Source organism: Orbicella faveolata, unplaced genomic scaffold (genome assembly GCF_042242905.1).
Source record: "Orbicella faveolata isolate gen_17 unplaced genomic scaffold, um_ofav_v1 contig_47, whole genome shotgun sequence".
NCBI lineage: Eukaryota > Metazoa > Cnidaria > Anthozoa > Scleractinia > Merulinidae > Orbicella > Orbicella faveolata.
The window spans coordinates 16122320-16134469 of NW_028301577.1; the positions used below are offsets into that span (position 1 = coordinate 16122320).

General features: G+C 37.4%; 1 protein-coding gene across 1 annotated transcript; it reads left to right on the forward strand.

Annotated features, from left to right (window-relative positions):
• Positions 1–1288: 1288 nt before the first annotated feature.
• Positions 1289–12066, forward strand: LOC110040938 (uncharacterized). Its single transcript, XM_089280390.1, has 13 exons — positions 1289–1317; positions 1714–1843; positions 2919–3015; positions 3654–3693; positions 4201–4337; positions 4673–4723; positions 5180–5282; positions 6302–6350; positions 7004–7099; positions 8690–8820; positions 9239–9429; positions 10549–10625; positions 11155–12066. The coding sequence occupies exons 1-13, from the start codon at positions 1289–1291 to the stop codon at positions 11278–11280; spliced, it is 1257 nt and encodes a 418-aa protein (XP_089136516.1). The 3' UTR covers positions 11281–12066.
• The last annotated feature ends 84 nt before the right edge of the window (positions 12067–12150 follow it).

Below are 12150 nucleotides of genomic sequence, written 5' to 3' on the forward strand. Positions count from 1 at the left end.
AGCGTTGTTTATTCAGGTTTCAGTAAATATTGTCGCGAACCAGAAAGTCCTTCCAGGTTTATTAAATAGTCTAGTACTAGTGATGTACTAGTGTGGAGGCCATGATACGGTTCGTCTGGGTGAGCGGGAGACTGGGGTCTGTGTGAAATAACCCAAAGCCAAATATTTCTTCATCTGGTACCACTCAACTCAGTCAATAAGTATTTTATGATGCTACCTTTATTGAGTTTGCTTCATTTGGAAAAGTCGTGAAAATGAGACAAAAGTATATAAGAGTCTAAGAGTCATGAGTGAATGAGTCATGAAAATATGCTCTGCAGACCTGATCTGCTCTGAGAAACAAACAGTTTTCCAAGAGTGAAGTTCATGGTAAACTGTGACCTTCGAGGGACAGATAATATCCAACAACAAATATCCGATCATATTTGTAAAGTCAAATAGGCGCTATTGCATTTATTGTCCTTCAAATAGTTTTTGCATTACACAAACCAAGGAATGTCATCCAGATATTCCCCAGTTTTAGTATGTGATGCATTTCAACTAGTCACGAGCAAGTGGTAATATTTGATGAACAATAACATGGCTTAGTATAGACCACCATTAGTGTGAAGATATCATTTGTAGAAACCAAGATCTTGGTATAACTGGAGTGGCTGCCTTCTCATATGACGGATCAAAATTTTTATAAAGCTGTAGCACCAATAAGTCATTCATTTTTCTTTCTTTGACTGAAGCTTAAAATATCAGATGAACTGGGGTCACATGTACAATTTACCTTATCAAATGTAAATCTCAATGAACACTGATCTTTAATTTCGAGATTGTTGATACGATTTTTGTCTGCTATATTTTTCATGAACTGTTTTCCTCTAAAGATGCTGTGAGCTGGTGAGTAAATTTATGCATATTTGTTTGTTTTTAGTGCTTTTTCTGACTAATAACTCCAACTAGTAAGTTACACTATATGTTTCTACATGTGAATCACATGGTAAAGGCATGCCACATTTTTAGGTCTCTCCCTGTATAACTTCTTCTCAGTTTGCTAGATGATAACAAAATGCAAATGCATCTCTGATAATTCCAGATATGAATAAGTTATTAATACCTTTGGAGCGAAAGGAATAACAGATATATACTTGAGCTATTGTCCTTTGTGTTATACAAATATGTTTTTCATGACATTTCATGACACCTTTGCTTATTTGTGTTTAATTAGAATGTTAATGAATTTCTTGCAAAAGAATATTAGACAAAGTATTAACCACTGATTTATAGTATTGAGACTTTCATGGTAAAATCTGTCAAAGATCCTAAAAAGTAAAAATCTTTAAAGAATCCTTGAAGGATTCTTATGAGGATTTTAGAAGATGAATGATGATTTTATCATGAGCAAAGATCCTAGCAAGACCTGATGCAAGGATCTTTTAAGATCCTCAAGAATTTGGTACTTAAGATTTTAATACCATGATCTTCACGATCCAATAATTGATTGAAGATCCTGCAAGATTTTGGAAGATTCTTGAAGATTGTTAAGGATGGGTCAGTGCAAGAACCCAGTAAGATCTTTTAGTTTAGGATTGAAGATGATCTCCAAGGACCTTATGGTTGCAAAGATCTTTGTTAAAAATATGTCACCAGAGATGGCCACTCATTCATAGGTTTAACTTGGTGAATCACAATTCACTCAGCATTTTCTTGGTGCAAATCTTTTAGGTTAGAGGAAGCTGTTTGTGAGAGTCAAAAAAGAGACCATGTTAATCTTGACATGTTGATTTGCAACTGTGAAAATGCATCCCATTGTGTTCAGATGCTCATACCAATGGAGGAAGATTCACTTAAGTTGGTAAGTACTGTGTGTACTATAGTCTCACTTCACACTTTTTTTTTACAGACTACGTGGCCACAATTTTGTTAACAACTGCACTCTGCTAGCCTAATTACTGTCTACTACAGAATAGATAGTTAGTAGCTTAGCCAATCAGAGAAGGGCATTCGTGATAGAATGCTAGTAAGTTTATACTTAGTCAGTGAAAGTTGTTTTTCATATTACTTGATTTGATATAAGAAGTGACTTTGTACATAGTATTGTTAATAGGGTAATTATTCATGCCAGTTTTGTTGTACATGTAAGCTGTTTTCATAGCAAATCAACAAAATTTTACATTTGGAAAGTTTTGCTGCATATGCCAAAATGTGAGATATCAAATGAACATAACAGACTGCAAGCTATTTTGAAGTATGTTTGCATGGTTTCTCAGGTTATGAATTCTGTGAAAACAATTCTTTAATGATTTGAAAGGATGAGCTGGGTATTCATTTGTGAAACTATTGAGGTGTAGATGTATATAAAGCTGAAAGTGAATTAAACATGCTGTCAGCATACCTGTCATTTTATACTCATTCAGAGAGACATAAGCAGTTCTTTAAATCTGGGGTTTTTCCATGCTATTTATTTTCAGCGTAGAATTCTGGGGGCGGGGGTACTCCCTCAAAGGGTATGGTTTTTCAGCTGTTTTGGTCCCAAATGGGGTATCAATTTTGACCATTTTGGTTTTAAATGGGGTATGGTTTTTGTACTCTAGTCTTGAATTGGGTATGTTGTTTAGAAGAAGCTACTTTTTCATTATTATCGATAAGACCGGAAGCAAAAGCCCTTCAAACGTTATGTTTAGGGCAACTGTGTTGGGCGCAACTGTCATAAGCAGGGTATCGCATTTTTGGTCAAGTCATAAATAGGGTAGGGAAAATCACAGATTTTGGTCATAAATTGGGTAAGGGTTTTGGGAAGTGGGCTGCACACCCTCATCAAATTTTTCTCGGAGTACCCCCTCCTGCCCCCGTGTGGGTAGAATTATTAGGAATGTGGCTAACACATTTTTTTTTTAAAGTCCAGACAAAATTTATGTATATATTCTTAGGGAGCTCTTGATGAATTGTCTGTCTCCCTTGAAAGTTGTCTTGAGACACTTTGTAGCAAGAAAAGGCAGCTTGATTGTGGAAATACTTCTGACTTAGGTATGTTGATGATAATTGATTTGCAATCATCAAAATGGTCTTAAGTTGTAACTGACCTTTTACTTTTTAGCTCACCAGAAAATCTTGTATGTAAGTTAAGCCTCTCCTTTGACATTCATCAAAAATGATTGCCAACGTTATGTACTATTATTGTTTATTGCAAATGCTGAGTACTCAGATCATAGTACTAAAGGCGTCCATGGTTGAGTGTTGATCAATACCCCTAATTGTTACCCTCAGTCAATACCCTCGATCGACCCTCAATTGACCCTTGATTGACACTCGATTGATGCTTGATTGACACTCCATTGACACCTCAGTTGACACTCAATCAACATCTCAGTCAACAGTTCATTAATTTTCAATCAATTTATATGAGTCAGCCGACATTCGACCAGCTATCAACAGACTGTCAATCAAGTGTCAATTGAGATGTCGATTGAGTGTCAATCGAGTGTCGACTGAGTATCAATCAGGATATTAATTGTGTGTCTATTAACATGTCAATCAAGTGTCAATCGCAGGTTGATTGATGGTATCGATTGACACTTGATCACGCATGCCTTTAGTACACATGATCTGGATACTCAATGGTTTGCCGAAACGTCTATAAAAAGCATTAAACCTTTTTCCCTTAGAAATGGATCCAATAAAGAGTGAAAATCATCAGTGTAAAAGGTTAGCTTATTTGGTAACAATATTTAGTTCTTCTATATAAAGTCTAAGAGATGCAGTTGAATACTGTTACCTTCTTTTACCATGAAAAGTCCATCACTGTAGCTGTTTCTTTCCCAGAGAAAACAAAAAAATCTATTTTTGGATTGAAAACCCCACAGTTAAGTTAACATTGTCATTGTTGTCGTTGTAAGTCTTGAGTTAACAGTGGAGGTGCATCAGGCCATGCTATTCCACACTATATTGATAGTTTATATTCATCTTAGTATTCTACCATACTTTTTTATTGAAATGGTTTGTAACTGAGTGTCTGTAAACAGTAAACAAATATTTCATTATGCAATGTGTAATCTTGTGTGTGCTTTTTGATCTCAAATAATTATTTTGTAAGGTTTCAATGAGCTGTTCTCTGTTGAACCCCTCCTCACCCTCAATAGACATAGCAAAGCCGTGATTTCTTAGAGCACTTTAACAATCCAAGACGTTGTAAGTTTGTTTTGATTACCTTAGGCGAAAAATTGCAATTCAAGACACAGTTGTTCAGAAGGGTAGTATTAAATTTTGTGATGTTGTGGGGCTCAACGATGCAAAGCAAGCATTGAAGGAAGCCATCATTATGCCACTACAGTTCCCACATCTGTTTACGGGTAAGATATTGTCTCAGTTCATTAAATGGAGACAACTGAATTTTCTTGTAACCAGTACATAATAGAAAATAATGTAGAAGCCTAATCTATAAGAAAACCCCAATTAGTGTACTGTTAAGCACCTACAAATACTCGATCTTCTGAACCTATGATGTTTTAAGTCCTCCTTGGTTAGTTTGTTTTGTAGTTATGTTTTTGATTACTTTTCATGCAGCAGTCATCATCTATTAGAGGCTATGATGAAGAAATGAAATGAAGAAACAAAAACACTATTAATAACCATATTAATCCCATGCTTGCTTAGTTCATTTTGTCTGTTGCGGATCATTTGATAGGTGGCCGACAACCTTGGAGAAGGATACTACTGTATGGACCACCAGGAACAGGTGGATATAAATGATGTCTATCATAGCTAGTAAATATAGTAAAATAAAGAACAGCAGGGTACGGTAAATCAGACTGTATCGAGGCATGTGGGTAATTGTGTTCCTTTCTTCCTCATAAACATTAAGAATGATTATATAGAATGTCATACAATATCAACAATATATATATTTTTTTATATCTTTCATTTAAAGAAAAAACCACTTCTGTGGATCACTTTATCATGCCGTGTCAAATTTAGTAAATACAGTACTAGTGTATGCAAAGTTTCATAAGAATCCTGTGGACACTCGACACATAAAAATATGGGTCCCCAAAGCTATTTACTTTGCATACTCACTAACTTTGGCAACATGAATTGAGTGGTGAGGCTTACTTTTTGGTTAAATGAAGAAATCGGAAAAGGGTGACATCAGTAAAAAGGTCCGTTGAGATTCAAGTTTTTACTTTATTTACAGGTAAAACAAGGTTGGCACAAGCAGTGGCCTCAGAGATCAACTCTATATTTTACAGTGTGTCCAGTTCTGATCTAATCTCCAGCTGGGTTGGGGAGAGTGAAAAGTATGTATGACAAAATAGGTTTACATGTAGGGTGCTGATGAACATCTTTATCAATCATTCGATGTGCACTGGCCTACAAAAGGATAAACAGAACTTTACCTGAATACATGAACACATCTTTAAGGAAAAACTCTGACATCCATTCGAGAAGTACTAGAAATTGTAATTTAAATTTATTATGCCCCTCTCACAGAAACGCCTCTGAGGGAGGACGCACTTTCGCCGTCAGAACTATTAAAGATTGGAACAGTTTACCCCGGTCTTTAAAAACAGAGAAGTCCGTTAAATCGTTTAAGGCTAAATTATGTAATACTATTCTTAACTCTCAGAAAACTAATGGAACTTTTTAACTCTTATTATTCGTAGTATGTTTGAAATTGTAAGTCCAGTTTATTATTTGTAACCATTTTTAATAGTAACTTAATTAAGTATTTTATTGTAAATAATATCGTATTTTAGCATTTTATTGTAAATAATATATTTTTAGCATTCTGATTACTTTTAAGCTGAGGGCCCCAAGTTTATCAGTAACTTTAGTTACTGTCACGGGTCACCCTCATTAAATAAAGTCTTTCACTTCACTTCACATCATTACAATTCTGCATGCAAAGTTACTAAGGTCACCCAAAAAAGTGTGGAGACAATCCAGTTACAAAGCCTTGCAATCAGCAGTTGTGGTTTACTTTCAGAGCTGTTTGGAACTGGCATGGTAAGAACTCCATTCCCAAGGGCTCCTCACTTTCTGTCCAACTTTTTTTTTGCTGGTTTTTCTTCACTTAAACTTTTTCTCGCTTCCTTAGACTATAGTAGTCCCTCTTTTGCTTAGTCCGTCGAGCGAGACCGGAAATAAACCACAATTCACAATCCACTCGGCTATCACCCGATGGATCAACAGCTACTTCGACAATGTTATGATGAAATTCATCATCAATAACAGGACAGATGCATGAAAAACTGATGTCAATTTGTTAAGTGTTATTGGAAACAATTCTGACATTGATACTGTGCTTTTATTTTAGACTTATTAAAGAGTTATTCCATAATGCAAGGAATCAGCAAGTACAATCTGTGAGTATAATGTCCTTTTACACTAACCGTTGTTTCAAATTCAAGAGATTAAAATACAATTCCTTTTTTTTCAATAAGATATCTATTGTTTTAACTTAAATGACTTGAGGTCTCGGCAAAAACAGCTGGTTATTAAGATCAACAATGAGCTTTGTAACAATGGATTTGAAACTTCTGTGTCCACAGTATGGGGATACTGTAAACCACGGCTTATAAGTCCCCCTCCCCCCGCTTATAGGCCCATCTACCTGTAAACAGAATATTTCTTTCGATTATAAGCCCCTCCCAGATATAAGCCCCCTCTGATTTAAAATGAAAAGAATTAGATTTGAAATGAATTTAAAGCTTAATTTAAAACTAGTATATGAAACACGTATTTTGGTGAACACTGTGGAGCTCATTTCAAAACGGTTTTTTCATGTCGCTTTTAGGTCCTACTGGTTGTAATCCCTTCAGTTTATAGGCGCATGCAAATCCCTCTTATGACACTTCACGGTGCTGTTATTTGTGATGTGGGGATTTTATGAATATGGTTTCCCAGGAACCAGGTGATCTTACTAGTCCGAGATATGAAGGTGTCCGTATTATGGAGGTGTCTATAAGGAGAGGTTTGACTGTAATAAAATAGATATTCATTTCCTTTCATTTTATAGGTAATATTCATAGATGAAATTGATAGCATCTGTAGAAAAAGAAGTTCGCGTGAAGAAGAGTACACACGGAGAATAAAGACTGAGTTGCTGAAACAGGTCAGCAGAGTTTGTTATATCATTTAAAGCCTGATTCTCCTGAGTGCAATAATGCTATATGTAGTTAAATCTGAGAACACTTGATTTCAAGAGCCAAGGTTTGTATGCCACAGTACGTTTTTAAGAACAACAAACGGCTCCCGGGAGGTACTCCCTTATTTGGTCTATACGGAGACGTGCCGCTGGACGGAGTATTGTTTTTTAACCTTGCTGTCCTGAACAGGGTATACGATTTTACTCGCCTCTGTCCTAAACGGGGTCAGAACCTGTCCTAAACAGGGTATGGTTACATGACCTATACAAGTTTAGCCTGCGAGCAGCCTCATCCCACGCGCGAGCGACGAAGAGCGAGTCGGTGAGCGAAGCGATCCGGTTTAAATTCCTTTAAATATGAAGAGGGTGTGAATTTTGTCTAATAGGGTCTTAAAATAGAGGGTGTTGTCTTACACAGGGTAGGGTTTTTAGAGTATTTTTTGTCCTAAACAGGGTCAGGATTTCAAACCCTTCAGCGGCACCCCTATACCCAGACATGGATCAGGTACCCCCCGGTTTTGTTTTCCCTGTTTCTGATTGACGCCCTTGTTTTAAGATGAACTACATTTATGCCTTTGCAAACGATGGAAAGAAAATTAATGTTCAGAATGATATAGTTTCGATACATACTGGCTGGGGTAACTTTACACTGTTAACACTGTCATTGGTACTAAATTTTGACCTAATTCTAGAGTTTTGTATTGGACTCTTGGACTGTTTTCGTTTTGAAATTTTTTGGCTAAGTGTTTGTTGTTCTGTTGATAGATCAAGTTAAACGAGACATTTTGTTAGTGTTTATGAGCTCATTAGGGCCTGTTTAGCCAGTACAACTTTGTCGCATGTGACAAGCTTATGTCTCGACTTGTTTCGTTTAAATCAAGCAACTTTGTGACGACTGTCGCACACGACACGAAGAATGCCCTGACATTTTGAAACATGTCACAAAACCCTACGATAACCGCAGAGTCAGACCATGTCACGTTTTACCGAGATAGTTATTGCTACTATATTCGAGTGTGACTATGGACTTTTGGTGTTTGTTGCTAATGCAATATGACAAATCTATAGAGATTTAGCCACCATGCATGTGGTCACACTTGATAGCATGATGGAGTGTTTCTCTTGGTACGTTTAACAGGTTGATTGACGTGAAATCAACTATGCCATAAGGACTTTCTCAAATAACATCAGCAGGTGACATACATTGTGTGATGTAACTGCAGTCCTTTGAACACACAGCCTGTCTATGATATAATTGAAACTTGTCGGATTTGTCTCTTAATGACCAAAAAAAGTAAAGAACTTTATTAATGTGTCAAGCTTTTAGCCAGCCTATGAGGCTCACTAATCGGGGTCACATTCCAGATCGAATTAGATTTGGAGTGTTGGTTTTGAGGAGGGAGGAATTAAAACCAGAGAACCCGGAGAAAAATCCTCGGAGCAACGCGAGAACCAACCCTCTAATGACGTGGTGGCCGGCTAGTAATCTCACCCACTGCACCACCCTGCTTATCCCGGTTGACCACCCAACTGACAAGACTCTTTTGAAAACTGTAGATGGAGGAGGCTGATCACAATTCACCTCGTCAACACTTCATTCTGCTGTGTGCTACCAACTGCCCCTGGGAACTAGACACTGCCTTCCTAAGACGATTTCAGAAAAGAATATATATTCCACTACCAGACAAGTAAGTTATATGAAGCGGATCCTAGAATTTTCTAACATAGATCATGGAATCTCGTCATGGAATAGGCACAGTTCTAATCTTCAAAAGACATTGACTATCTTTTCGCTCGTCCATCTGACTCTTTCTGAAAATTGCTTAGTCTGTACTATAAATGTAGCGTTGCTGTGCTAATTGTCAATCCACGGCAGTCATGTTTGTTCAGTAAAAATGAAAACATGTTTATCTACAGGTGCAAATTATGTCCATTTTAAACTTGTTTCCGGCTTACAGTTTTTTTTCAATGTCGCTGGTCTGCGTCTCTCTGATAAAACGAAGTAGGCTTTGCTTCATTTTGTTTTGTTCCGCAAAATTAAAATCCTGCTCAAGAGACTAAGTGACAACTAGGCATTTAAAGAGTTGTATAATTGACTTTTTACAGAGAGGCACGCATCACACTGATAAAGATGCACTTGGCAGCCACCCCTGCATCACTGACCATAGAGGACTGGTGTTTGCTAGGTCAGAAAACAGAGGGTTTCTCAGGGAGTGATCTGTCAAACTGTACTTCAGACGCCATGTTTGAACCAATCCGTGAACTTGAGAAAAACGCTCACTGGAAGCTTAATGAAGGTCAGTAACAGGAACATGGTAAATTGTTGTTAACTTGAGAAGTGTGCCTGCAAGTCGAAGAATAGACGTCTTTAGCTTGGGCGGTTTGTTTCCCATTGTAGACCACTGGAGAATTTTTCTTTTATCCATCTTAAAGGGTTCAGTCACGGTATTTTGAGATATTTTGGCCACATACAAGATTACCTTTAAATGGTAGGAAACCTGAAAATAACAGTTTAATGAGATATAAAAACAACAAAGAGATAATAATAAACCATAACGGAACAAGGATGGCTAAGGATGGAGAAGATTAACACGGATTACAAACGACGAATTTGAAAAATTGAGGCTAAACTTTTCAATATACGCAAACCGTGACTGAGCTCCTTTAAAATTATTCACTCATATACATGCGACTATCTAAAAATTTGAAAGGAAGAATTCTCAAGAGTATCATCACGTGGTCTGCAATGGGAAAACAAATCGCCCAAGCTAAAGAGTTGTGTTTGCGTAGCTGTGTAACTGAATGAAACCGATAAAACTTACGAATAGCCCTGTAAACAGCATCAGAATGGGTAAAACGGAATTACAAATACTACTCGCTTCCAGTAAATAAACCGACAAACTATTCGTACATACTTCTTATCCGTACATTGACATCCGGTTTGACAGACGTTTCTACAAAATGGAATAATAAACCATTTTTTTCATATCCTCAGGCCGGGACTGGACTGGAGCTAGCTTACAATGGAAGCTATTGTGGGAACTACCATAAGAAATAGTTATATTATACGACAGTTACATAATTATATGATAGAGTTTCCGCATCATCCGCTATTGCAAACAGTAGTTCCGGTTCAATTTGAGAATACAAAAATTGCACATCTACGAAAAAAGATTGCCAAACCACGGGTGGCGAAAAGCAAGAATTTTCAATTACTCCTCAATGGCATTAGATATATAAGAGAGATTTTCAGTGCTATTGTTGCATCTTCATTTTAACTTTTAAAAGTTGTTGTATATTGTTTCGGGATCTGTTATTCCTTGTGATTGTTCTTGCATTTTCCAGATCTGAATAACGAATCTAGGAAAAGATAAAGGGGCTTAGGCCTGAGGTTACAAATATGTTTTTTTTTTCAGATTTGTTTTATGTGCCTTGCCAAGCGATCGACGAGAACTGCATAAACTCATCTATGAAAGATCTCCCACCGGGAAAGGTATGTTGACTGTTAGAGGCTGAGTGTGTCGTCCACTAGAAAGCAAATTGTTTCATTTCGATGCGGAAAGTTCACTAGGAGAAGTTCAATGGCCGTAATTCAATCGCACACTTCTTTTGCAAAACTACGATTCAAGTTGATAAGGGAAGGGGGTGAGTGGTTGGAACGCCGGAGAATCGGGTGGCTGTTAACACCTTTTCTCCGGCAAGCTTGTACAGCATCAAAGAAATAGGGAATAAACCCAGTTTGTAAAAGTATCAAGTTTCGTGTCTAGTTCTTCATTTAACTTCGTGCTGTAATAAAGGGTATTGCGTTGGAATTGGCTCCTTTTCTCATTGAAAACAACAACAACAACAACAAGAACAGCAAAAACAAATAAAAAAAAGACTCGTGCTGTTTACTAGAGTCTAACTCTGACTCGTCTATTTTTTTCAAATTTATGATAGTTGTGCTAATTTGACGAGGGGGCCTCTTCGGTCTGCGAAAGAATATCAGGCGATCATGTATTCGTTTGTTGTTTTCAATATAGATTCAACCTCGCCCCGTGAAAGTTGATGATTTCCTGAACATATTGTCACACCATACCAGCACTGTAGCAAAGGAAGACCTGCAAAGATTTGAACAGTTTACCATCAATCTTGGGCAGAGAGGATAGTTCTCAACAGCAAACCTGTCTTGATGGTCTGTCACAACAGGGCGTTAAATGAGTGTCCCAGTCGGATTGGAGTCCAGGGGCCCGTTTCTAGAGGGTCCCGAAAAGTTCTCGCACCCGGAAAGCCGTAGCAAAATCTTAAAACTTATGATTACAGCCGCGCTGTTTTATTCACAAATTCTTCATATGAACAGAGGCTCTCTTCACACAAGAAGTTTCAGGCACATACACACCTCTGTTTTTAGGGTTAGGCTTTGCGGAAAATGGCTTTGCGGACCCGAAAAGTTTCCGGGGCTTTCGGGAAACGGGCCCCAGGTCCATTTATCTTTCAGTGAGACTGACCACAAACAGTCCTTTGCGCCCTTTGAGATCCTTCAATCCAACTTCCACTATAACACGGATAGTGTTGGAATCTTGATAAACTGATCATATTTTTACCAAGTTTATTTGGATGAAATGAACGAAATATGAAAGTGGTAGTATATAAATAAGAATGGTACCAGCGTAAAATAAAACCATATTTTACCTTCATCTTTGATCTTACATTTATATTGAGTACTGTCAGCGTCCCTCTCGCGGAGTTTTCAACTAAGAATAAAGTTATTTACAGTGGAATTTACTATGTACACAATTGTCAAAATGTGCCGAGGTTTACCAGAAAAGTAAGCATTCCTTTGCGCGTTTATTACTCCGTGGAACGCGGCCTGAAAAGACGGAAAGCTCAACTTGTCAAACTGGTGTTACTCTTCTTTCCATAAATAAAGTGATGTTGCCAAACTTTGAAGTAGATAGTGGGCAATAAAAACTACAATTTTATTCTGTGAGTTCTGCATTTTTTGCTTCACTGAAAGATTCCGGCGAGAAACAAATGTT

What these genes read in the sequence shown, in the direction of transcription:
- LOC110040938 (XM_089280390.1), top strand. Translation starts at nt 1,289, where the DNA reads ATGGTAAAATCTGTCAAAGATCCTAAAAA. An exon ending in AGGAAGATTCACTTAAGTTG is followed by an intron (nt 1,844 to 2,918) that starts GTAAGTACTGTG and finishes ATATATTCTTAG; the next exon opens with GGAGCTCTTGATGAATTGTC. An exon ending in TATATTCCACTACCAGACAA is followed by an intron (nt 8,821 to 9,238) that starts GTAAGTTATATG and finishes GACTTTTTACAG; the next exon opens with AGAGGCACGCATCACACTGA.